Source organism: Ictidomys tridecemlineatus, chromosome 11 (assembly GCF_052094955.1).
Source record: "Ictidomys tridecemlineatus isolate mIctTri1 chromosome 11, mIctTri1.hap1, whole genome shotgun sequence".
NCBI lineage: Eukaryota > Metazoa > Chordata > Mammalia > Rodentia > Sciuridae > Ictidomys > Ictidomys tridecemlineatus.
The window spans coordinates 12,281,370-12,308,474 of record NC_135487.1 but is presented as its reverse complement, the minus strand read 5'-3'; the positions used below and the strand labels follow the sequence as shown (position 1 = coordinate 12,308,474).

Below are 27,105 nucleotides of genomic sequence, written 5' to 3'. Positions count from 1 at the left end.
CATTAAGATGTCTCTTTCTAGGAACTCTGTCATAGAAGCTACATGTTAGAGGTACTGTTTATAGCACAGAGCTAAGAGGAGCATTGAGGGCTTGAACATCTGAAGAAAAGCCAATGTCTATATGTAAGGAGTCAAAAGTGACTTCAGGGGCAAATGGCCTGCCAGACTGTCACCAGGAACTGAGAGACAGGAAGGCAATGAATGGGTCTTCTGTATGCCAGGTTGGAAGTGCCAGTCAGCTTAACCTGCTGAATTTGGGTCAGCTGGGTGCCTGTGAAATAGGTCTTTACAACACATGTGAGTGACGCATGTGACGCACTGAGAAAGTGTCGCAGCTGCTTTTGTGAATAAGCATGACAGTTTCCTTTTAAACTTCAGGATCCTGCTGTGAGCTTCTCCTGTAAACAAGCTCTAATTCGAGTCCTAAGGCCCAGGAATAAACGGAGACATGTGACTTTGCCCTCTTCCCCTCGAAGCAACACTCCAATGGGTAATGTGAGGTGTGGGTGTGGGCTTCTGTCTGGTTTGGGGGGGTGGGGGAGAAGAGGTGCAGTCTTAGGAAGTGCTGCTCATGTTGACCAAGAGCCTTTGGTTTTTTTTATTTCTTACCCTACTTTTTCATGAAGAATTTTAAGGTGACATATAAAAATGTGTGTAGTTAAGTAGAATAAAAATAATGAAAGTCAAGACTATGTAAAAATAAAGGTAACAATGAAAACCAAGCAAAGGATATAGGACTCTTCATGACAGGGTCCCACATGGTCGTTAGTGAATACCTTATACTTGGCTGGAGCTTCTCCTGAGTCCCAGCATAAGAACATTTGAAAAGATCATGGTGACCAAACACAAAATGAACTTAATTTCCCCAGGCACCAAAGCTCTTCATTAAGGCTCCATTTTGTTTTGCCTAAGGAACAGAATCCTCAGTGGCCATACTGATAATAAGTTTGACAGATTTCACAGATTTCCCTCATAATACACTTGGCCATGGTCAAGAGTTCACCATTTTACATTTTAATAAGAGCAATTCTATAGACTGTCTAATAGCATTATACTATATAACTCTTTGGTTACTTGATTTGATTTGAAAGTAAGTTTCAAATGAAAGTTAAATATATTTTTAAATTTTCCAGCAGCCACATAAGGAATATAAAGAAATAAGGATAATTAATGTACTAAAAATTTGCTTGATCCAGTGTATCAAAAATATTATTTCAACATGTAGCCAATATAAAAAACCACTAGTGAAATGCTTTGTTTTCTGGCAGTCTTTCAGGTCCAACGTGGATTTTATGCTAGTGGCACATCTCCAGATGGACTAGCCAGAGCTCAGTAGCCACCCGTGGCTGTTGCCTACTGTATGGGACAGCCTGGGTCTAGAGGAGTGTAACTTTCAGACATTCTTCCCTGAGTAACATGTATCTTTTCTAAGGTTTCTAACCTTTACTGGTTTGCAGTCTTTTCTCTAGCAAGAACCTACACTGCCAACAGTTTGTGTTTCCTCAAGCTTCTTTTCTTTTTTTTTTTTTTAATTTAAAAATTTTCTTTTTTTTTTTTTGGTGCTGGGGATTGAACTCAGGGCCTTGTGCATGCAAGGCAAGCGCTCTACCAACTGGGCTATATCCCCAGCCCAACAGTTTGTTTTTCTAATTAAGGACATATTTGCCTGTTTTAATAATCCATCAAACCTAGCTGTGCATGGTGGCCTGTAATCCCAGGGATTTGGAAGACTGAGGCAGGAGGATTAGAAGTTCAAGGCTGGCCTCAGCAATTTAACGAGGCCCTAAGCAACTTAGTGAGACACTGTCTCAAAAAATAAATAGGGCTAGGGATGTGGCTCAGTGGTTAAGTGCCCCTGGGTTCAGTCCCCATTCCCCGCACCGCACCCCCCCCCTCACCTGGACTATTTCTTTTCTAGAAGGCTTTCCACCTTCCCACAGAAGTGGGCTTACATAGGACCTATTATAGTATCCTTAGTTCCCATTTGATAGTTTTGCATTTTAATTCTATGTAGTGTGAAAGTCTTACTAACCTAGTTGTTTTGGAGATAAGTAATGAATAAACTCTAAGCTTCCATGACAGATACACATCTCAATTGTATTATTTTTCATGTCTTGTCGAAGGCTTCCTGAGAATTGGTGGGAGTTTGTCAGGCCTTAGATTTCTTTGCTTTAGGGAAATCCTTTTCAAATCCTTTTTCAGTCCTATTCCTTGGGGACAAGCTATCTGTGCTTAACTCCATCTTCCTAGATTCTGCTAGGTCCAAGGCACAAAAGAAAAAGGTCTCTGGGCATAGCACCTTGGAGTTTTACCCTGGAAGCACAGGGTGCCATGTGCTGGCTTTTTGCTGTTCAGCTTATACCACCACATGTTAAGGAGGAAAAAGCAAGCACCTTCAGGTGATTGGGGTTTCTTTGACTCAGGAGACAAGGATGATGATGACGATGATGATGCAGATGAAAAAATGCAGTCATCAGGAATCCCGGATGGTGGGCACATCCGTCAGGAAAGCCAGGAGCAGAGTGAGGTGGATCACGGAGATTTTGAGATGGTGGTGAGTCTGGCAGCAGGAGAGGGGAAAAGGAGCTTCAGCTCCCCTCTAGCTCTTATTCAATAGACTCCACAATTTGCTGTTTGCTAAGGGACCCTGACAGAGTTTTCTCTCTGCAGTCTGAGTCGATGGTCCTGGAGACAGCTGAGAATGTCAACAATGGCAACCCCTCTCCCCTGGAGGCCCTGCTGGCAGGCGCAGAGGGCTTCCCTCCCATGCTGGACATCCCGCCTGACGCAGATGATGAGACCATGGTTGAACTAGCAATTGCCCTGAGCCTGCAGCAGGACCAGCAAGGTAGAAGGCAATGCCAGGAATAGAGTGGCCTTTGCCTTGCACAGCAGAGAGGATTTGGCAGTTACTGATATCCAGCTGACTTAGCTTGTCCCCACTTTTGGGGAGAGGTTGATCTGGGTGAGAGCTGTTAAGGGATACAGGTGGAGAGTGAGAGGGATTGTGGTGAGAATTTCGGGCTGGGAGCCAATCTCATTGTCTGCTGGTTTGGTCTTCTGGATTATTTACTCCTGAATCTCCTAGATTCCTCCAGCCTCTGTTCTGCCTGAGCTGACGGAAGCATTCCACCACCTCTGTAACTGAATTTGGGGGGTGGACAGCAGTGGATATAGGCCAGAGAGGGTCATGTGCTGGCTTGTAGAGACTCCTGAGGGCAGCAGGTGGCCAAAGCAGCTGTGGACGGGGTCTGAAGGGGATGTCGTGCTCACTCTCCACTTGTTTCCCAGGCAGCAGCAGCAGTGCCCTGGGCCTTCAGAGCCTAGGACTGTCCGGCCAGGCACCCAGCTCTTCCTCTCTGGACGCAGGAACCCTCTCTGACACCACAGCATCAGGTAACTGTCCACAGCAAGGAGCACGGCGCAGGGCCCCAGGACCCTTGGCCTTGTCTTAGTGCTGTGAGAGTGTAATGGGCAGCTGCTTTGACAGGCCATTCTGGACTTCCTGCTTCTGCCTGGCTTTAGGAATATGAGTGTGGAAGGCATAGTGCTGAACTTGGCAATGGTGCTCATGGCTCTGCTTTCTCACACTTCGCATGCTGCCTGGCTTGAGCTGATTCTTGAGGAGAGGTCCAGAGAGCAGCTGGTAGGCTGATTAGACTAGGGCTTGAGTTATATTGTTTAGTATTCTTTGTAGAGTTTTAACATGTTAAAAAATTTAAAAGGGAGACAAGATACTGTAAAGTTTTTACTGTTTAAGTTTTTACTCTTCCTTTGCAAAGAAAATTAAAGCTGCAAGTAGCTGGGTTGTGCTTCAGAATTGTGGGGCTACGTGGCTGACCATTAGGCACCTATGAGCAGGAGAGGTATGGTTTTTGTGGATAACCAAGATCCACAGGAAATCTTCAGAACTCATTTTGACTTGAATTTCATTCACTTTCCTAATGTGATTTGAATAGAGAGTTGAACCAAACAAAGGAGGATGTCATACCTGAGAAACCCACTGGAGAATCAACCCTCAAGTAACAGAAGGGTCGATTTATACTTTTCCAGACTGATGAATCTCTGTATTTGTTTCTTTTTCTTTCTTTCTTTTTCTTTTTTCTTTCTTTTCTTTTCTTTTCTTTCTTTTTTTTTTTTTTTTAATGTTTTATTCTGGGAGTTTGACCCTGGATAGATAAGAAAAAGAGAAACTGGCTATCCCCACCTGCTGCCATGGCTTGTTGCTTTTCTGAGGTCTCTTCTGTTGCTATCATTGCAGGCTCTGAGGTCGCTGTTGTGTTGTCTGGTTGTGTGCATACTGTACCTGCTCTGTGGCTGTCGTGGCTTCCCCCCGTGTATCTCATCCAGCATTTTCCTCCTGTCTCAGCTCAGCCCTGATCCTGGATGCTGTGGCTGTCTCTGGGGAATTTCCTTGCTTCATTATTAGCATCTGATGAGGATGATTAGAACGTGTGAAATTTCCCAGTGAGCCCCCTTGGGACCACTTGATTTTAAAAAACAGTCAATTCAAAAGCTCATGATAAGTGATTTCCTAAGCATAAATTGACTGATTACAAAACAAATCTCATTAAAATCCAGAGTTTTATGCTTTGAATGGCAATGGCTAGTTTGAGATCTCTCAGCAGGTTTCAGTAACACCTAGACAATGGTGACCATGAAGCATTTAGCTAGAAGACTCAGTGTCTACATCACTGATTCTTGTTGAATCTCTGTGCTGTAGTGTAAGAGCGAAGGAAATGCCCAGTGAACTGGGTTTTTACTTCTGTCTCAGTACTGTTTGCAATGCACCATGTACAGTGTTTGTTCCTGTTAGTGGTCAACTAGCGAAGCAAATCTTTCCCTTTTTTCTCTGACTACAGGATACATAAACTGCATCGTGTCCTCTGCACTATGTAGTTTGATACTTTCACCCCGAAGAGGGGTTTTTACTTGTAACAGCTCTTGTTACTCTCTCAGCTCCAGCCTCAGATGATGAGGGCAGCACAGCAGCGACTGACGGTTCTACCCTGCGGACCTCTCCTGCTGACCATGGTGGTAGTGTGGGCTCGGAGAGCGGGGGCAGTGCAGTGGACTCAGTGGCTGGCGAGCACAGTGGTAATGTGCCTGGGGGTCCTGATCTCGCTGGGCAGAGGGTGGGGACAAATAGGAATCCCTGCTTGGAATTGCTTTCAGCAAAGAGAAGTTGTAGGGACTCATTGAAAGTCTTGTGGAGTTCATTTACCCTCAGTGCTGAAGTTTCAAGTGTTGAGTTTGCTGACACTCAGTGAAGTAAACATTGAAATATTTTACAGGCATCTGTAAGTTTTTATTAGTGGAAAAAAAGCAGTGACATGCACAGTTCTACATCTTGATTAAAATAACTGTGACCTTGAAACCCATTAGCCTATAGTTTTTGCTCTTTATTACGGGGGGAGCATATTTTGGGGCAATCCTATTAATGATCATATGTATTGATGTAGCAAGCCAACCCCACAGTACACTAGCTAATAAGTGGGGGACTCTGGAATCAGGAAGCATGATAAAGCCATTTTTGTTTGAAAATGAGTCTGTAGTTAACAATTGACTGAAAAATTTTTATGGAGGAGATTAAGAGTAGCTCTGATAATTTCTAGATTTACATATCAGGTTTGTTTTCTCTGAATTATTTGATAAATTTGTTGAGATGAAGATCATTCTTGTGGGTGGAGCTTGGGTACGATAGGAGGTTGAGTGGCTAGAGAGTGTGATTTAGTATGGTGCTATGGGATCAGGATCATGAATTCAGTCCTCATTCAGCTTCATATAGAAAAAAATGATATCTATAGCTACCAATTATTGTCTAGCCTTTGCTAACTTGTATTCCGTTGTGCTTTGGAGTCAATTTTTTTTTTTTTTTTAACCATTTTCCTCTAGTATCTGGCCGGAGCAGTGCCTATGGTGATGCCACAGCTGAGGGACATCCAGCTGGACCAGGAAGTGTCAGTTCAAGCACTGGTGCTATCAGCACCACGACTGGGCACCAGGAAGGAGATGGCTCAGAGGGAGAAGGAGAAGGGGAAGCCGAAGGAGACGTCCACACTAGCAACAGGTCAGGACTGACCATTCACCATCTTAAGCTTTATCAGAGTATTTCAGAAACAGAGGTGGAATGGTGACAATAGTGTATTTCTTATGAAATATAAAGACAATCAACTCATGAAACAGATTAAGATCTTAGGAAATGCTCCAGAGCTATCATCTTCTCCTCTTCCTCCTCCTTCTCTTCCTCTGTCTCTTCCTTCCTTCTTTTTTTCTCCCCCCAGTACTGGGGATTGTACCAGGGTTTTTTGCATTCTAGGAATGTGCTCTAATAATGAGCAGCATCCCTACTCCTTATTTTTTGTTTAGAGTAGGGTCTTCATAAGTTGTCACAAACTGGCCTCAAACTTTTAATTCTCATGCCTTAGCCTCTCAGGTAGCTTGATTACAGTTGTATGCCCCCATATGCAGCTTAGATCTGTTGTCTGATTAGAGTTCTATAGATCAATTTCAGAGAGAATAGAAAATACTCTTTTTCTGAAAGCTCCCTAAATCCTATAAGTCTGAAATCATTGTCATAAAACCATGAATTTGGGGCTGGGGATGTGGCTCAAGCGGTAGCGCGCTCGCCTGGCATGCGTGCGGCCCGGGTTCGATCCTCAGCACCACATACCAACAAAGATGTTGTGTCCGCCGAGAACTAAAAAATAAATATTAAAAATTCTCTCTCTCTCTCTCTCTCTCTCTCTCTCTCTCTCTCTCTCTCTCTCTCTCTCTCTCTCCCCTCTCTCACTCTCTTAAAAAAAAATAAAATAAATAAAATAAAACCATGAATTTTTCTTATTAAAATTTTGTTTCTGGGCTGGGGATGTGGCTCAAGCGGTAGCGCGCTCACCTGGTATGCTGCGGCCTGGGTTCGATCCTCAGCACCACATACAAACAAAGATGTTGTGTCCGCCGAAAACTAAAAAATAAATATTAAAAAAGTCTCTCTCTCTAAAAAAAAAATTTGTTTCATTAATACTGATGAACTTATTATGTTGCATCCTTTTTTGTAAAAGGCGCTGTTTGAGGCTCATCAATAAGTTAATAGGTAGATTATATCAGAAATAGTTCCTTATTCAGCTTGTATACAAGGTAAAGGAGAAATAAGAGCATTGGTATTTCTAAATGCCAATGGTAGAATATTTTAAAACAAGATAATCTGTGAGTTTCTAATCTATCCCCCTTAAGAAAACGTGATGGTGTTTGGTACTGATTTGGTATTTAACCAAAGAGTAGCTAGAGAAATAGAAGAGGAGGAAGAAAAATTTAAGAATAACACTTGGGAGAGCTGGTCACAGTGGCACACACCTGTTATCCCAGCTACGCAAGAAGCTGAACAGAAGGATTGCAACTTCAAGGCCAGCTTTAGCAATTTAGCAAGACCCCTCAGCAACTTAGTGAGACCCTGACTCAAAAAGTAAAAGGATCTGGGGATGTAGCTCAGTGGTAAAATGTCTCTGGGTTTAATCTCCAGTATCGTCTTCCCCTCCACAAAAGAATAATACTTGTGATATAATGTTTGTTGAATTTGTTGAGACCAGCAGTTATCACATTAGTGCCAAAACAATGAATCCGAATTTTAAACTGAATGATTTCTGTCAGGAAGAAAACAATCACTGACAAGGCATTAGAGACAGAATAGAACATCTATGAACACCTCCTATGTTCCTATACCCTTCTGCTTCAACGTCAGCCACTTATAACATCTCTTTGAATGAAGATGATCTCAGACACTGTTAACTGTGATATTTTGATGGAGGGTTTTAAAAACTTCTTCAAAGGGTTTTTTACTGATTTTTTAAAAAAGTTAATGTGATTTTTAGGTTAATTCCATTGTGTTCAGATAATATGGAGTCTCTGAGATTGCTGGAATTTTTTTTTTTTTTTTCTGCTGGGACTCAAACCCAGAGCCTTTTGCACAGTAGGCAAGTGCTCTACGTAGCACTGAACTACATAAGATGGTTTTCTTTGTTTGTTTCCTTAGTTGTCTGGGAATCTTGAATGTATGGGTTAGTATCTTATTAGTTTTGGAAAATCCTCATGTATTAACCTCATCAGTTGTTGTTTCTGCCTCATTTTTTATTTTTCTTTTTGGGAGTCCATTTAAATAGATGTTAAGTTATCATAATCTCTTTCCATGTCTCTTAATAATCACTTTTCATTTTTATTCCTTGTGTGTATAATTTGTTAAGATTTATTCGAGTATCATTAAATAATAACATGTAGGAATAAGTTTGACAGATAAGATTTATATACTGAAAACTGCAAAATCTAATGAGAAATTAATGAAGACCTAAATAATTGGAATACTTACTATACCATGATTGTGGATTGAAAGTCTCATTGTAAAGATGACATTTGTCTTCAGATAGATTCAGATCCATGGGATTCCTGTCACAGATCCCAGTTGGTGTTATGTATGTGTTAAATTGACAAATTGATACTGACTTTTGTTCGGAAGTAAAGGACTAATTTTAGTCAAGACAATATTGAAGAAAATCCTTAAAATCAGAAAATATAACAATGATAGTTTATTATAAAGCTATGATAATTAAGGCAGTGTGATTAGTATAAGGATAACAAGTACGTCGATAGAACAGGCTGGAGTTCAGATGTAGATTCCATACATACATGGTCATATGATTTATGCCAAAGGTGACATTAGGGGAGGGATGGTGTTTCCAGTAAAACTGGGGGTTAGATGGAAATTCATACAGAATAAAATTAATCTTACATTATGCCTCAAACCATTGAACTGTAGATGTAAATTTAAAAGGTAACACATTATCAGTTTTAGGAGACAAAATATTTTCATAACTCAGGCTTAGCAAAGATTTCATAAGTAGTGTTAGAGCCACATCCCCAGCCCTATTTTTTGTATTTTATTTAGAGACAGGTTCTCACTGAGTTACTTAGCTCCTTGCCATTGCTAAGACTGGCTTCAAACTCGTGATCCTCCTGTCTCAGTCTCCTGAGCCCCTGGAATTACAGGCATGTGCCACTGCACCCAACTAGGGTTTGTTTTAACAGATATTCCTTATAAAATCAAGGAAATTTTATTCCTAGTTTATTAGGAGACAGTTTTCTCTAGTGATGTTTTGAAACTTTCCAGTAACTTTTATTGCATTTATTGAGTTGATTATATCACTTTTTCTCCTTCATTCTGTTAATGGTTGTAAATTACATCAATTTTTCTCTTAAACCAACCCTATGGTTTGGTTTAACTAGATTCTGATGTTATCCCTTATATTTTGGGGTTTTTGATTTGCTAATGTTTTGTCTAGCACAGTGATTTTCCTTTAAAATAAGTTAGGACATGTTCCCCATTTCTCATTTCTTTGGAAGGGTTTGTGTAATAAGATTACTATATTTATTTTTCTATAAGTTCTTGGAAAATTTACCAATGAAGTCATCTAGACTTGTTTTAAGGAAAGATTTTAAATTATAGATTCATTTTTTAAGTGATAGAGAATTATTTCTATTTCTTTGTATCAATTTTAGCATGTTATGTTTTATAAGGAATTCATTCATTTTATTTAAGTTGCCAATTTTATTGGCATGTAGTTGTTTGTAATTATTTTTTATCATCCTTATGATGTCTTTAAGGTTTATAGTATCTTTTCTTTTTATAACAGTCATCTAGCTAGTGATTATCAACTTATAAGGAACTGTTTTTTTTCTGTTTGTCTGCGTTGTATTTATTCCTCTCATTTCCTTTTTCTACTTAGTGACTTTTTTGCTTAATTTTCTATTCTTTTTTTTTTTTAGCTCCATCAGTTGGAAACTTAAAACTATTAATTTTAAATTTTTCAAAATACATATTTTAAAATACATGTTTGAAAATTTTATTCTAAAATTCCCTCTTAACCTTGCTTTGTCTGTAGTCCACATATTTTGATATTATGTTTTAATTGCTGTTCAGTTTAATCTGTTTTCTGGATTTGTTGTAGTTTAGTCCTTGGCCCAGGGGATATTAAGAAGTATTTACTAAATTTCTAAATATTTTGGGGAATTTTCTAATTATATGTTATTGATTTATAGTTTAATTTTTTTGTGTGGTTAGAGGACATACTAGATGATTTTAGTCCTTTGAAATTTTTTGAGATATCATTTATTTTGTTTTGTTTTTGAAGTTATGTTTATTTAATGTATGTACACTTAAAAGGGAAATTACTCTGTGACCTCACCAAGCAGAAAACATACACATACTAAGGTATATGTGGAGAGGAGGGACCCTGACCCCAAGTTAGCAGTTGGGATGGTGCAATCCTGTGAGTCAAGAGCCCCAGTCAGGAGAGGGCTGGATTGAAGTATCTAGCAGGCTGGAGCCCCCTGCTGCTGGCCCTAAAACAATGTGCTCCATAGCCAGAGGTCTGTTCAATGCCTTCAGTGTAGTACCGCTGCCAGCCCTGCTGTGTCCTCTCCTCCTCAGGGTCAAGGATGCCTCGGCCTTCCATGCACAGCTCAGTCTCTCCACTCTTGTCAATGAAGGTCAACATGATGGTAGCAAAGTGCCCCTTTGGCCAAGAGTTAAACCTCCCTTCATCGCAGTATGTTTTTCAGGAACTGGATCAGAAAATTCCCCAGAGACACTGCCATCTCCATGTGAAACTTCTCACCTTTGTCTGCTTCTGACATTGTGGGATCATGGGTAAAGGCCTGAACCAGCCTTGGGTGGTTAACTCTCTATAGAGTTCCTCTGGGGATGTCGGAGAAGGTCTCTCTAAGGTTGCTCTTATAAACGGGGCATTTTGACACCACCAGGTTTGGCCTGGGTTTGTTTGAGGAGCAGAGTTAGTCTTGTGTGCCTCAGTTTTCAGTGCTGGCTCCCCTGTTGGGTCTACTCACTCTCCATTCACTGTCTGCAAGATCATGCCCTGGGTGAACTCTGTTTTTTGAGGGTGCTGATGTAAATTCCCATTGCTTCTCTTAGAAGTTTCACCTGTTCTTCCTTTATTAAGGCCACGAAATTTGTATCAGGTTCATCTTTGTTAAGGCTTACACTAATCTCTTTATCCACTCTATTTTCGTCAAATTTGAGATCCTGTTCAGTTTAATTTGATGCTTCACTCATGAAAGAAGATAAGTTTGCCTTTTCGATTGTTAATGGATGCCTGTCCATCAGGCTTACTCACTTCTGTCACCTCACACTTGCCTTCCTTGTTTTGCACTCTTGCTGCCAGGAACAGTGTTTTCAACTTTTCTGTGGACCAATTAGAAGCATCCCTCTCTGTCAAGTGCTAGTTGTTCATGTTGCTGGGGTCTGCCTGCTCCTCCACGGTCCATCATGGATTGCCCTCACCCCACTTGGCCATAGGCTTTCCTACCGAATCCCCCACCAACTCCCAAGCAGCCACATCCACAGCCTCAGGACCTCTTGGTCCTAGCCACCTGGCAGCACCTGGAAACTACTAAAGCAGTCATAGCACCTCCTGGCTTGCTTTTCTCTCCATCCCACCCCCTCCCACCTTAACTTTTCGAGACTTATCATTTTTTTTAAATGTTATCTTTTTAGTATTTTTCAGTTGGTTTTAGGAGAGTCAGTTTAGGTAACCTAGCCATATTGGTGGTGGGAGTCTATAGTGCTTTTCAATTCCTTTTTTTTTTTTTTTTCCATTAGTAAGTTAATTAAATGGTCACTGAATTTTTTAAAAGAATAAAATACTTTAAGTCACCCAGGAAAAGAAAATTGCAATTTGGGGGCACAAGTTTTAATTTTCTTGTTAAATTTCAAGAATAGTATCTGTTTGGAAAGTCAGTAATATGGTATGATCTTGGTTGAGATCTGACTCCACTCATTTTGTCTTTTTTCTTTGTACCTGTGTGTTCACATGTATCTTTTCCAAATCTGAAGACATGATTCCATCCCCAAATCTGTTTTATCTATGAAACTATTAAACTCCTGCTGTTGTCTTACATTTCCTCACTGGTACCTCGTCCATCTCTGAGCAGTTCTTACTCATTTTACTCACAGCTTATAGCTTCCCAAGTTGTTCATGGGTGCCCGTGTGGAATGTTATATATTACTGTACTCTGAAGAACAGTTAACTCATTCCTCTGAGTTCTTTTTAGAATAACAACCGTTTATAGTTCAGGTAAGATCCAATGCTTTCATTCAAGTATTTATGATTTTGAAAATATTCTGGAGGGCTGGGGATGTGGCTCAAGTGGTAGCGCGCTCGCCTGGCATGCGTGCGGCCCGGGTTCCTCAGCACCACATATAAACAAAGATGTTGTGTCCGCCGAAACTAAAAAATAAACATTAAAAATTCTCTCTCTTTAAAAAAAAAAAAAAAGAAAATATTCTGGATACCTGTTAGGATATATAATGCATGAGAAAATCATGCACATTTCTTACAAATAATCCTTGAGGTGAAATGAAGGGACAGTTTATAATTATGAAAGTGAATCCGTTCATTCAGCAACCATACTTTTAATCTGTCTGTGATCATGTGTTAGGTGAGTCTGCCAATCTTGTCAGCGGGACCTTAAATGATAAATTTTCATATTGATTTTCTTGAGTCAGAATACTAGCTAGGTGGGCACTTGGTACATAAGGCCAACTGTGTATCTATAGATGAAGAAGGCTAGTAGGTAGAAGCGAACTAAATATGTCAGAAAATTTCTGGGTCTGTAAGAGAGTGGTTTTGACATTAAATTTTACATTAGGGAAATGATGGGGAAGATGTGAGAGAGAACAAAGCAGTTATTGACCTTCCTAAGGACTTAGGAAACATGAGAAAGAAAAGATCAGGTTACGGTGCAACAGGCCTGTACATCAGATTCCAGAAAATAATGCCTGGAGGCAGGTTAAAGGCATGTGTTAGGAAACCATGAAACCTATAATTAAAGGTTTAGTTCTTTTTGTTGTTTATTTGTTTGTTTCATTGTTGCTGTTTTGGTACTGGGAATTGAATCCATGGCCTTCCCTTGCAAATGCTAGGCAAGCACTCTACCACTGAGTTATATCAATAGCTTTTAAAACTTAAAATTTTATTTTGAGATAGGGTCTCACTAAATTGCTCCGACTGTCCTCAAACTTAGTCTTTCTGCCTCAACCCCGTAAGTAGCTGGAATTGCAGAAATGTGCCACTGTACCACCAGAGGTTTGGTTCTAAGAATGGCTAGAACCTGATAGTTTGCTTGGGAAATATTTTTTAACCATCAGTTGTAGATTAGAATAGTTTTGCTCCCTTTTAACAGAGTGAGATTTCTGCTCCTATGTTGCTGTGTATTTCTTAACATTTCTTTTTTTTTTCTTTCTTTTTTTAAAAATATTTTTTAGTTGTAGTTGGACACAATACCCTTGTTTTATTTTTTTATTTTTATGTGGTGCTGTGGATCAAACCAAGGGCCTTGCACGCGCTAGGCTAGCGCTCTACCGCTAAGCCACACCCCAGCTCCTATTTCTTAACATCTTTTTAATGCTCCTTCTTTTGTTTGGTGGCAGGAGGAAAAAACTATCCTCAGCTGGTGCTCTTGTGTGCTAACTCATGTTTCTTGTATTTCTCTTGTTCTTTTAGGCTGCACATGGTACGTCTAATGCTGTTGGAGAGATTATTGCAGACCTTGCCCCAGCTACGGAATGTTGGAGGTGTCCGGGCCATCCCGTACATGCAGGTATCCCTTGCTTCTCCTGGGTCTACTACATTACAGTGGAAATGTCCTAAACAGAGAACATGTCTTTCAGAGGACCAAAAGCTACAGGTGACAGAGAATGGAGAACAAGCCACAGCCCTTCATTTTTAGATGAGAAGGCTAAGGGTTAGAGAATCGTTTTAAATTGCCCAAGGTCATCACTCTAGTTTTGGACTGAGCCAGGAGCAGAGGCTTACTCTTGAGACTCTTAGTCTGTTGTCTCTAAGTATTAAAATGTGGTCTGGTTGCTATTTTTCCACTAGCTGTCTTCCTTGGAGGCAAATTGTTCTACAGTTCTTAGCTCAGCACACTGCCTTATTTTAATCATCTTTGGATGGATATAATATAGGTTAGTCAATTAATTTGTTCACATTTTACAAAACCTTTAATTTTTAAGTTGTAGATGGACACAATACCTTTATTTTATTTATTTATTTTTATGTGGTGCTGAGGATTGAACCCAGTGCCTTACACGTGCCAGGCAAGTGCTCTACCACTGAACCCCAGCCCCAGCCCCAAAAATATGATTCTTAATGACTCTGGATACTTAAACTTTAGAAAACTTGGAATGTGGAAACGCTTCAGTGCATTACAGTTATGGTCAACAGGAAGTAGGATTAGGATTTCTTTAGAGATGCCTATATTTAGAATAACTGTTCCTTAGGAAATTGGCTTTCATGTTTTCTTTTTTAAAAAGAGAGAGAGAGAGAATTTTAATATTTATTTTTTAGTTTTCAGCAGACACAACATCTTTGTTTGTATGTGTTGCTGAGGATCGAACCTGGGCCGCATGCATGCCAGGCGAGCGCGCTACCGCTTGAGCCACATCCCCAACCCTCATGTTTTCTTTCTCTTTGCTTTCTAGGTCATTCTAATGCTCACTACGGATCTGGATGGAGAAGATGAGAAAGATAAGGGTGCCCTGGACAACCTACTCTCTCAGCTTATTGCTGAACTAGGCATGGATAAAAAGGTAAAAATAGAGCAGCATACCAAGTAAGAAGCAGAAATTGACTAAGATCCTTCCTCTGGTTCGCATTCCTCTGGAGGAGCTTCACTTGGCTTCTGAGGGTGACCATTCACTGACAGCTCCCATTCTATTGATTGACTCTATGGGTTCAGGGCTTATACTAGCCCAGGCATACTTTAGTGTATTGAGCACAAATGATGAACCAGACAAAGTTCCCACCCTCGTGAACCTTTTGTAGCTCATTGAGATGAAAACATCTAATTAGGTATTTATGTCTTACTGTAGCTTTCTGAGTGTAGCAGGCTTTTGATCCCTCAGGGACCCTGGAACTTGGTTTTTCTGTGATTCCACCCAAGAAAGACTAGGTCTGATGGGATAAGGGACTTTTATTCAGAGGCTACCTCAAGCTGTAAGTAAGTGCAGGCTTCTGGGCTTCTACTTCTCCCTGCAGGATGTCTCCAAGAAGAATGAGCGCAGTCCCCTGAATGAAGTCCACCTGGTAGTGATGCGACTCCTTAGTGTCTTCATGTCTCGCACCAAATCCGGATCCAAGTCATCTATATGTGAGGTATTTTTGCTTTTAGCTTATAAATTTGGAGAAGGGTAAGAGGATTGTCCAGTTGGTGCATGCTGAGGGCAGAGATGATACTCCTCTTTTAGAATAAGGTTATTGTTACCTGAGGGGAGTAAGAGTCTAAGCTATTACCTCTTCAAGAACAGAACCTCCACCTTTTTCAGAATTCTTTCCAAGCTCTGGTGTTTGCCAACAATTCCTCCAATGGAGGGGTTAAAGGGTTTGGAAGTTCTATTATTGAAAAGCAAGGGCCTGTTCTGCAAGGCACAGAGTGGCTAAGAGGATTCCCCTAGTGTCTGTTGCTATAAGGTATGGTAATAAAGCAGAAAGAAAGCGAAGTGTGTGTGGTGAAAGGAGATTAGCACAAAGCGGAGAAGGTAGAAATTGAGGCTGAACTGCATCCAATCTTAATGAGCTTATGGGCTGTGGGGTTTGCTGGGATTTGCAAGGCTCTCCTAATGGTCTTATTTACAGTAGCTTTCCTCCTACTTTTTTATGCATGTGATCACTCACCCCGGTCTTCTTTGGAAACTGGCTCTATGGAAGCACCCCTACTGGGAGGGTGAGGTTGCTGTGATAAGAACTTGTATGGAAAGTTCTCTCTTTCCTTGTTGCCCAAGGAAAAAGAAAACCAGGAGGTTGTTTCCTCTTACTCCAGGAGGAATGGTTATTCTAGTCCTCACCTCCCTGGCCTCTGGCACATGTGTGTAGAAAGGATAGGCTGAGCACCTGTATTCATTTTCTCTTATATGTGGTTGTTCCAAAGAGTTGGGGGAAATCTTTGAGCTAGTTGGGACACTTTTACTGCAAGAGACTAATGAGCTCACTTCCTTAGCAGCTGATTTTAAGACTGCTGAGAGTGCGTTTCCTACCCCTTAGCACTCAGTTGGTTTATACAGTTTTTACAAGACATTTTTGCTTTCTCTATGTGTATTTTCTCCCTTCTAGTCATCTTCCCTCATCTCCAGTGCCACAGCAGCAGCTCTGCTGAGCTCAGGGGCTGTGGACTATTGCCTGCATGTGCTCAAGTCACTGCTGGAGTATTGGAAGAGCCAACAGAATGATGAGGAGCCCGTGGCTACTAGCCAGTTGCTGAAACCACATACGACTTCCTCCCCACCAGATATGAGCCCATTCTTTCTCCGCCAGTATGTGAAGGTGAGGTCCAAGGAGCACTCCCAGCTCTCCAAGCACTCTGCTTTGTACTCTCAGTGAGTTTAGAATGAGCTGCTGCAAGAGGGAACCAGGTTCCCTGGTGCTGTTTAATCTCAGCAGAATTTAATAAATGACTGCTTCCTCACTCCTGGCATTTTGATTCCTACCTGTAGGAATCAGAGGAACTAAATGAAATCAGTCATCTCATTCCACATGAAGCTCTTTAGAAAAAGATGAGACATGTACAAGGTAGTGCCAACTTCTGTGGGTCATGTCCTGGTATATGTCAGATGGCCCTCTGCTGTCCTGTCACAAGAACCTCTTGAACATGTTAGTTACCATGGGCTTTCTGATGGAAGAGTCCAAGAAGAGTTCCCACCGGGTGTACTAACCTAGGTCAAAAAGTCCATTGTGGATCCAGCCACCTCCTTAATTCTCTAGCTTTATCACCTACAGCACACCCTGCAGGCAGCCCTGCCAGACTTGGTGTTTCCCTAAATGTGGCAAGTTGATTTTGTGCGTGTTGTGCCTTCTGAAATTCTTTTCCTGTGATCATTTCTTCTTCCATTTAGCGAATTCCTAGTCCTACTTCAGCATCCACCATAAGCATTGGATCCTTGGAAAACTTTTCTGCTGTCAGGTTTTATCTCCAGTGCGTAGTATAGAGCCAGTAAGAAACTGGGGATTGAATATGGGACATATTGTACTCCCAGACTTCTGTAAGATCTTCCTTTGGGACTGCACAGTTTGTAAGATAGCTATTATTCCTGTCATCCTCAAATCTCTCAGTACCTCTGCCTGTTTGTGTGATACGAACCCAGGAAACTTGACTGGCCTGCTTGGTTTATTGAAGTATTTGATGTTATAATAGAAAGTTTTGGTTCTAGGGAATGTGATACATCTCTTGTAGAGAGATAGAAAATCTTTAACTGCTCCTTTTTTTTTTCCAAAATTTTGCCAATCTAGCTCTAACTTTTATGTAAGCTGAATACACTTGATGCAGTGTCTCAATCCACAGAAGGAAATGCCAGGCCATTGAAGAGCTTTGAGGTGTCACCACTGTAACTTTGTATTAAAGTTGTCCTAGGGCTTTCTGAGTTTGTGAACTAACTTATCTATCAATAATGGTTGTAGCTTTGAAAAGTGCCCTTTACCGACCAGCATGTAGAATGCCTAGTGAGCAATACCTAGCCCTTTCATGATCGTGGCCATGGAAAAGTGGCAAGCACTGGTTCTCATGTTCATGTTCTCCTAGGGCCATGCTGCTGACGTGTTTGAGGCCTATACTCAACTTCTCACAGAGATGGTACTAAGGCTTCCGTACCAAATCAAAAAGATTGCTGACACCAATTCTCGAATCCCACCTCCTGTCTTTGATCACTCGTGGTTCTACTTTCTCTCGGAGGTGAGTAAAGGTCCCGTGCAGCGTGCCAGTCTAGAAGCAGACACACCTGCTATCACCTTGTTGGCCTGTTTTCTTCCTAACCCTCACCCAGTGTTTTTCTAGTGGAGCTTCCCATTCATTTAGGTCATGATCTGGCCACTCTGGAACCTGCCATTTAGCCAGACTGTGGAAGCTGCGTATCCCAGCAAGCCATCAGCACTAGTTTTTGATTGTATATGTTTAACTTCCCTCACATGGACAGTGATGAGTAGCTTCACTCATTTAGGCTCTGTCAGAGAAACAAGAAGCACTCTAGTTATCTTTAGAGATTTCAGTGTAGGGTCTTGGTTAAATGCCTATGTGAGAACCAAAAAAAGACATAAATGGGACACTGTGGTAATACGGATAGCTACCTGCAGCCCTGGAATGAAGAAGAGAAGCCCATAGATCTGAGCAGCAGCTCTTTGAGGAGTGGGTACTGCTGCTGGTACCCTCTGAGCTCTGAGGGGATGTGACGTGAAGATTCAGGGAGCACTCAAAGAAGCTGCTGTTTAGAGCAGACAGTCATCCTGTGTGAGGCTGTCGGTAGGACTGCAGAGGAGTTAGCCCCTTGCCGCCTTTCCCTCCAGTGCTTCCATTGGTAGAACCTTGGAGGGAGCTGACTGGCAAAGGGGCAGCACAGATGATGTGATTCAGACCTGGCCACCACAGTGGAGTAAGGTGGGTGGGGTTGAAGTACAGAGACGGAAGCTTAACCAGATGGCAAACCTGATATCAACTCTGGGAAGAAGAATCTCAGACGCCCATTTTGAGTTGTGTAGCTGCACCACCTCAGCCTCTTTTCTAGCTCTTTTACCTGGAAAAGTGATTCAGAATGCTTTTTTCCTTCTAGGTATTTATGGGCAGCGTGAAACTGCCAGCTTCCATGCAAAATATCTCAAGTACTTGAGGAAGGAAGAGAAAAATTAATATTGTGATTCTTTTTTTTCCTTTTAAATTATTTCTTTCTGTGCTTTTCTTTCTCCTAGTCCCTTTGAGGGATACTTAAGTTCATCAGAGGCTGACGTGGCTGAAAGGAAATACAGTTAGCCCTTGGCATCCACATATCTATACATTTAACCAGCTGGACCAAAAATACATGTTTATTTTGTTTTGTTTTGTTTTTTTGATACCAGGTATTAAACCCAGGGGTGCTTAACCACAGAGCCCCATCCCCTGCCCCTTTTATTTTTTATTTTGAGACAGGTCTTGCTAAGTTGCTTAGGACCTTCCTAAGTTGCTGAGGCTGGCTTTGAACTCTGAATCTTCCTGCCTCAGCCTCCTGAGGCACTGAGATTATAGGCATGTCCCACTGTGCCCTATCAAAAATATACATTTTAAAAAATTGTGTCTGTACTGAACATTTATGGATTTTTTTCTTGTCATTATAAATAATACAATATAACATCTATTCATATTCAATATAACCATCAATTGGCAGAAATAAAACATTTACATTGTATTGGATGTAATAAGTAACAATTACTTAAAATACATGGAGGATGTGCATAGGTTCTATAAAAATACTATACATTTTACTTGAGCATCTATCTGTAGGTTTGGGTATTGGGGTCGGGGGATTCCTGGAACCAGTCCCTGTGGATTGGGTTGTGGATTGGACAGCTGTGCCTTGGCTTGGATTGCTTACCAGTTTTTAATTGCAGTTCATTAATATTCAGGGTTTTAGAGTCAAGATTGTACAGATACAGTCCCAGAGATACTGACCCTATCATGTTTATCCCCTCAAGTATCTAATGATCCAGCAGACTCCATTTGTGCGCCGCCAAGTCCGCAAACTTCTGCTCTTCATCTGTGGATCAAAAGAGAAATATCGCCAACTCCGGGATTTGCACACTCTAGACTCCCATGTGCGTGGGATCAAGAAGCTGCTAGAGGAGCAGGGGATATTCCTCCGGGCAAGTGTGGTTACAGCCAGCTCAGGCTCCGCCTTGCAGTATGACACGCTCATCAGTCTGGTACGAGGGCTGGGAAATTGTAGGGTAAGGGTGTGTGATGAGACTAGTAGGTAATTGGATAGATCAGTAGAGGGCTTTTAAACATTTAGAGTTTAAGCCTGGCTAGAGTTGCTCCATGTAGATTGTAACACCTGAATGCATGTTGTATCTTATGTAGTTGGCTTCAGGGTCTATAAAGTGATGGAGGGTTAAGGTATATGATGTATTACTGCCTGAAAACAAACTGTTTGGACTTAGGGGACTAAATGGAACCTTTTGCTTTTGAGCATCTAGAAAGAATAGCTTTAATCTTAATAACTCCTAGCTTGTTCATCTAGTGTTTTGTGTTTGTAGCAAGAAAAATGGTGAACTGGATTATAGTTTCTCAGAGCGTGGCCTACCTTGCTGTTGCCTTATGAGTAGCCTGCAGGTTCCCTGAAAACAAAGCCCCGCTCTGTGTGGTGGGAAACAGAACAGAGGGAGCCTCCTACTACTGCAGTTGTTGTGGGCTCTGCTCCCAGGTTCACTAGCAACCCTACACAAAAGACCATTGTCACTTTGCAGTCTCAAGCTAGGTGACAGTCACTAAAGACAGCAGGTGTGGGCTTATTTGGGCTGTTGTTAGAGCTGCTCATTACCTGAGATTGGTTTCCGTTTCAGATGGAGCACCTAAAAGCCTGTGCTGAAATTGCCGCCCAGCGAACCATCAATTGGCAGAAATTCTGCATCAAAGACGACTGTAAGCAAAGCTGCTTTTTGTGGTTGATAGTTCATTCCTTCAAGAACTGTCTATTGAGGCTGCTTTGTGCTAATAAGCACTGAACTGGATGCTGGAGCTGTAAGAAGATATAGAGACAAAACTGCCTAGCAAAAAAGAAAGTAAAAACTTAAGAGTGATAAGGACTGATTGTCAAGATTTGGGGTGTTGTGGGAGCACAGAGTAGGAGTATCTGAGATTATGGCAGTGAAGCTAAAGAGGAGTAGAAAAGTTTGGAGAAACCTCTGTTCAAAAGAGTGGAGGCTGGGTCCAGTTGTCTTCTCAGAGAAGAAAGCTGGTGGGAGAAGGGCAGCTATGGCTGTGTGGCACAGTCTTCCCATTCTTGTGTGTCTGACCACCACTCCTCTGCTTACAGCTGTCCTGTACTTCCTCCTCCAAGTGAGTTTCCTGGTGGATGAGGGGGTGTCCCCGGTGCTACTGCAGTTGCTCTCCTGTGCTCTCTGTGGCAGCAAAGTGCTCGCTGCCCTAGCAGCCTCCACGGGGTCTTCTAGTACCGCTTCTTCCTCGGCCCCCGTGGCCTCCAGTTCTGGACAAGCCACGACACAGTCCAAGTCTTCCACTAAAAAGAGCAAGAAAGAAGAAAAAGAGAAAGAGAAAGATGGTAAGAGTCACTTCTGATTTTGGTTATTGGGGTAAGTGTTTAATTCCCTTTTGGACCACGTACTTTGTTCTGAAATTCTGAAAAGTCCTTCATTCAGGTTTTCTGAAATGCTCTCTAGCATCTGTTTTTTATCTCATTTTCAGTTATGGTGAAGGTAAGCCTTCCTATACCAAGTGACTAATGGGAAAGGTCAAAGTGCATTGAACATTTTTAGTAGGCCAAGCTTCCCCCCCCCCTGTGAAATAATAAGTAACAATACCTACCCTGTGACGTGATTGTCAGAGTTAAGTGAAATCCTGCTTAATCTGCTGTGGATTCTCTGTGGAGGTCAGCTCTTTTGGCTGACCCCCTTCTCTTAAGTCTTGCTGCTTTTCTTGATCCTTGGAGACCTGACACAGGTTATCAGCAATTGGTAGCAAAGGAGGTGGTTTACATTGCATTATTTTGAGTCTCAATTCAGGCCATCCCTTCTGTCCCCCAGTAAACTGAAAATTGTTTTGCAAATTATAATCATCTAGTTGAAACTTTTAGAAATAGGAAGAATTCCCTCTTCTCCTTCTGATAGTGCAGGCCTAGGCCCCTGGGTGACTTCTTCCTGTCTTCTTTAGTCCTCAGTCCTGCCCTGATCTTCTAGGTGAGAGCTCAGGCAGTCAGGAGGACCAGCTGTGCACGGCTCTGGTGAACCAGCTGAACAAATTTGCCGATAAGGAAACCCTGATCCAGTTTCTGCGTTGCTTTCTGTTGGAGTCTAATTCTTCCTCAGTGCGCTGGCAGGCCCACTGCCTGACACTTCACATCTACAGGTAGGGCCAGTAGATATGGTTTGGCAAATGGACATGGGTCTGGAACCAGGCTGCATATGAAATAGTTCTACCTTGGCTTTTTGTCAGGTATTCATTGTCACAATCAGTATTGGCACCAGCCTGAATCCTCTTGAGCATTAAAGATTTCTTCTTTGAGCTATCGCTTTCTAGCTATTAAGCTAATTTTATAGGTAAGAGACTGTTTTCTGCTCATAAACCTAAAACGACCAGGCTTGACTCTGTTGGCTAAACAAAACTCAGTTTCCGGCTTTGGAGTAAGGTTGGATAAGAATAGACCACCTACTGAAGATTGAGTGATGGTGCTACCTTTGTTAGGATTGATTGTCAAAAGAGCCACCAATCCATTCCAACTTAACCCACAGTTTTTAGAAAGTAGATATGTCTACAGAAGTAATACATGGACCTTGGTGATAAATAAAGGTGCCTCAGCATTTTGTGCCACCTGGTAACAGGAGCTATCATTTATTTACAGAAATTCCAGCAAATCTCAGCAGGAGCTCCTTCTAGATCTGATGTGGTCCATCTGGCCAGAACTCCCAGCTTATGGTCGTAAGGCTGCCCAGTTTGTGGATCTACTGGGTTATTTCTCCTTGAAAACCCCACAGACAGAGAAGAAGGTAATAGTCAATATGGTCAGAGATGCTAATTTGCCATTTTTCTTTTTTCTCTTAAGAAAATTATAAACAATTAGATTGGAGGGGGGGTTCATATGTGAAATCTCTTTTGAAGATATTTAGTTATGTATTTTTAATTAAATGTGCTAAATAAGTTTGTATATCATGTAGATAATATGCACTAGCACATAAGTACAATCTGAATTTGACTCTGCCAAAAGAAGTCAGTTAAGTAAGGGAAGAAATGCAACCCTGTGCAGTTGCTTGGGAAAGAGAATGGCCTCCTGGTGCAGGTAGCTCATTTTTGTGCCTAAAAATGTTTCTACAATTTGATAACTATTTCATGACTTTCCAAAAGAATAAAAATTATCTGGGCTGCGGTTGTGGCTCAGTGGTAGAGAGCTTGCCTAGCATGTATGAGGCACTGGGTTCAGTTCTCAGAACCGCATATAAATAAATAAAAATAAAGATCCATCGACAACTAAAAAATTTTTTTAAAAAGAAGAATAAAAATTATCTTTTCTGTAATGTCTGAAGGATGACCTATCACTAATCTTTGGAACTTCTAAAGAAGGTATTAGGAAATTAAACAGTTGGGAATTAGGGCCAACTTTGTATAATTGTGAATGGAGACTGAAGTCTGGTACTTGGAGGGTCGTCTTTGGCCAGAAAACCAAAAAAAAAAAAAATTATTTTCAATAAAACTTGACTTTTAACTGTGTTTCTTCACTGGATCCCGTTTTAGTTGAAGGAATATTCACAGAAGGCTGTAGAGATCCTGCGGACTCAAAACCATATTCTTACAAACCACCCTAACTCCAACATTTACAAGTGAGTTTTTTTTTTTTGTTTTTTCTTGCCTCTTTGAAGCACAGTTACATTTTGAATAGCTATGTGCCTGTTGTTAGACTCTTACATATAAATTGAGAAACTCCTCAGGGGTTTATATAACTTTATTTACTTTTTTATGTGGAACAGTAAACCCACCTAGTTGATAAAATCTGATACTCTCCCATGTGCTCAGGCCTTTGGCCCTGTGAGACACTCAGAGTGTAATCTCTGAATTCACATGGTGGTAAGGAGTAATATCAGAAGGTCTCTGGTTTCAAGGGCTTAATCTAAATAAGATAAAAGAGAAAAAAAATCTAATCTCTTTAGTCCTGGGGATTGAACCCAGGTGCACTTTACCACTGAGCTATACCTCACCCCTTTTTATTTTTTATTTTGAGTCAAGGTCTCACTAATTGCTGTGGCTGGCCTTGAACTTGAGATCCTCCTGCCTTAGTCTCCCAAGTTACTGGGATTCAAAGACTTTTTTTTTTTTAAAGAGAGAGTAAGAGAGCCGGGGGGGAGAGAAATTTTTAATATTTATTTTTTAGTTCTCAGCGGACACAACATCTTTATTGGTATGTGGTGCTGAGGATCGAACCCGGGTTACACGCATGCCAGGCAAGCGCGCTACCGCTTGAGCCACATCCCCAGCCCTCAAAGACTTTTTAATAAGGACATTGCTTAAATTGATGGATTATTATTTCCCTGGCTTCAAAGTGACTTTTTTCTTCTTCTTTTTTTTTTTTTTTTTGGTACTGGGGATTGAACTCAGGGGTACTCAACCCCTGAGCCACATCCCTAGCCCTATTTTGTTTTTTATTTAGAGACAAGGTCTCACTGAATTGCTTAGTGCCTCGAAGTTGCTGAAGCTGGCTTTGAACTTGTGATTCTCCTATCTCAGCCTCCTAAACTGCTGGGATTGCAGGCATGCGCCACTGTACCCAGCTAACTTTTTTCTTTAAACAACTTTTTTGAAGTATAATTTATTTGCCACAAAATTTTCCTATTTTATTAAGTTTGATTCTTTCTAGTCTTTTAAAAAATATATATATAACGTTATTTTTTTAATGTGGTGCTGAGGATCGAACCCAGTGCTCTACACATGCTAGGCAAGTGCTTTACCACTGAGCCACAATCCCAGCCCTACCTATTTGAAACATAGAATTCAATGACTTAATTCTTTTATTTATTTATTTATTTAGGTAAATTTAATTATGTCTTTTCTTTGAGGCAAGTTTTAGTGCATTTTGAGATTCCACTGAATGTCAACTGAGAAACAGAAAGTATCTAAGGTCAATTGGTTGAATTTTTTTCCTATAGCTTCTAAACCCTGCTGGGATTTTCTCACTTTCCTTATTTTCTCACTCTGGGATGGCTGATAGTGGCTTTGTTGTGCTTCTTTGTGAAGCTCAGTGTTTCCTAAAATGAACTTTCCTTATGCTGAAATGGTTTCTTCCTTAGCACCTTGTCTGGCTTAGTGGAGTTTGATGGCTACTACCTGGAGAGTGATCCCTGCCTGGTGTGTAACAATCCAGAAGTGCCATTTTGTGTAAGTAACATTGTTAGCATGCTATTTCTGGGTGGCAGTGGGGTGGGTTTCTTGGTTCCAGAGATTGGTTGTTACTGTGTAGAAGTTCCTTCTCTAGTGTCTGTTTACCCACAGTATAGATTCTTGCCTGCCACATTTGTTACTCTGAGTAGCAGCTTCATCCATGGGTGAAGAATGGATTATGCTGATGAACGTTGAAGGCAGGAGGAGCTTATTAGCCCTTGAACTAATTCTGTGTTTTTGTGTACCCTTGTATCTAGTATATCAAGCTGTCTTCTATTAAAGTGGACACGCGGTATACCACCACTCAGCAGGTTGTGAAGCTCATCGGCAGTCATACCATTAGCAAAGTGACAGTGAAAATTGGGGACCTGAAGAGGACCAAGATGGTGCGGACCATCAACCTGTATTATAACAACCGAACTGTGCAGGCCATCGTGGAGTTGAAAAACAAGTATGGGATTTGCAGGCTTGGGGTGGGGTAGCAGGTTTGTAAGGCTTAATACCAGTTGTTGGCTTTGGTTCCTGGAAGGACACAAAGTAGCACATCCTAGGGGCCATTATGGCTTAATGGCTGAGTCACTGGTGACTGAGGAACAAAAGTGAAATATTAGTTCTTGAAGATATTGATAGATTATTGTTAAATTAATTCAGTGACAACCTAGAGGCCTGTGAAAGTTCCTCAGCAGCCTGCCTCCAGAGGCAAGTCAACAAGGGCTCCCAGCATCTCACGTCCATTTCAACTAGAGTGATTCTAGTCTTATGGGAAACCGTCTACATTGCCACTTCTTAGATTAAGATAGCTATATTTTTCCACATAGAGCATGAAGTGTTTCTCAAGAATCTTCTCTAGAGTGTATTTTCATTTCTGCATAGTGCCTATCCTCCATATCTCCCCACTCTGAATCTTTGTAACCCCTGGGCCCCAGCATCTGGATCAGAGCATGTGTCATGTGGGTCCAAAGAGGACTGAGGCTGTTATTATGTCTACTGTCACAAAGAAAGAGTTCTGTCTGTTGAAGTCTCACTCCTTGCTGTTAGAGAACATAGGTAGCTGCTATATGCATATTAAGACTTTTGATGCTTTCAAGGGCAACTTCAGCAACTTAGCAAGACACTGTTTCAAAATGAAAAAAGCAGGTGGTGAGGGTGCTGGAATCGTCTCTGGGTTGGATTCCTGGTACAAGAAAGAAAAGACTTGTGGTGCTGGAGAATGGAATTGTTAACTATTATTCCAAAAGGCAGAATAATGTGAGTGCACCCCATCAACACATGGCCAGGAGCTCTATGTGAAGCATGTTTTCTGTTCTTCCTTTGAGAAGCAGTGTTAACATTGGAAACCTGAAACCAGCTGCTGCCCATTTTGGTAGCACCTGCAGAGACTGTGGATTTGGTTTTCTGTTGTATTGAGTCAGCACAGCTAGCTACTGGTAGATTATGTGCTTTGGTTCCCAGCTGTGTGACTTTGGAGGACTGACTTAAACTTTGATTTGCACAAGTATAAAATGAACACAAGTTCTCACTTTCAAGGTCTTTAAGGGTTAAATGACTTAATATATATAAAGTGCTGGGAACATTGCCTAACGTGGTAAGTACTCAGTAAAGTGTAACTCTAATCATATTATTGTAGTCATCCCTAAACTAGCCTGTTTGTTCTCTTTATGACTCGGTTTAGCACTTGGTTTTGACCCTAACCAGATCCTGGTATATGCCTCTGCTCTCAAGTAGCCTAGCTGTATCCTTCCAGGGTAGTCATTATGATGGGAACTTGGTGGCAGTCACCATTGTGCCCCTTGGAATTATTTGAGACATTTGTGTGGCATACTTTGGAGTAATGTCTTTCATTATTTTCTTGGAACCTCAAGTTGTATGAACAGATTAAAGTATTTATATGATCTGTCCATTTAAAAAATATGTATGTTTTTTGGTTGTAGGTAGACATAATACTTTTATTTATTATTATGTGGTACTGAGGATTGAACCCAGGGCCTTGGATGTGCTAGGCGAGTACTCTACCCCTGAGCCACAACCCCAGTCCCTATCTGTCCTTTTTTGTAGAGAAAACATAGTGGAAGAAATTTTTAAATTAACTGGCAATTATTTTAGAGCTACCACTTAACTGCCTTAGAAAAATATAGAGAGTAGTCT

The 27,105-nt window shown here is 41.2% G+C and overlaps 1 protein-coding gene and 1 pseudogene across 12 annotated transcripts in view; one reads left to right on the top strand and one right to left on the bottom strand.

The window, feature by feature from the left end:
• Ubr4 (ubiquitin protein ligase E3 component n-recognin 4) overlaps positions 1-27,105 on the top strand; it is a 127,829-nt gene that overhangs the window by 62,462 nt on the left and 38,262 nt on the right. For 7 of the 12 annotated variants that reach the window (XM_078025445.1, XM_078025442.1, XM_078025444.1 and 4 more), the window contains 19 exons: positions 379-490; positions 2,424-2,554; positions 2,671-2,848; positions 3,292-3,396; positions 4,942-5,097; positions 5,896-6,070; positions 13,569-13,665; positions 14,549-14,656; positions 15,105-15,221; positions 16,176-16,385; positions 17,638-17,787; positions 19,554-19,781; positions 20,421-20,499; positions 20,894-21,139; positions 21,774-21,942; positions 22,436-22,580; positions 23,323-23,408; positions 24,870-24,957; positions 25,218-25,411. In XM_078025445.1, the coding sequence (XP_077881571.1) occupies positions 379-490; positions 2,424-2,554; positions 2,671-2,848; positions 3,292-3,396; positions 4,942-5,097; positions 5,896-6,070; positions 13,569-13,665; positions 14,549-14,656; positions 15,105-15,221; positions 16,176-16,385; positions 17,638-17,787; positions 19,554-19,781; positions 20,421-20,499; positions 20,894-21,139; positions 21,774-21,942; positions 22,436-22,580; positions 23,323-23,408; positions 24,870-24,957; positions 25,218-25,411 (2,774 nt within the window). The remainder of the gene's footprint in view (positions 1-378; positions 491-2,423; positions 2,555-2,670; positions 2,849-3,291; positions 3,397-4,941; positions 5,098-5,895; positions 6,071-13,568; positions 13,666-14,548; positions 14,657-15,104; positions 15,222-16,175; positions 16,386-17,637; positions 17,788-19,553; positions 19,782-20,420; positions 20,500-20,893; positions 21,140-21,773; positions 21,943-22,435; positions 22,581-23,322; positions 23,409-24,869; positions 24,958-25,217; positions 25,412-27,105) is intronic. The other 5 variants (XM_078025447.1, XM_078025439.1, XM_078025438.1 and 2 more) reach the window with 4 other exon arrangements.
• Positions 10,335-11,360, bottom strand: LOC101958627 (activator of 90 kDa heat shock protein ATPase homolog 1 pseudogene; annotated as a pseudogene).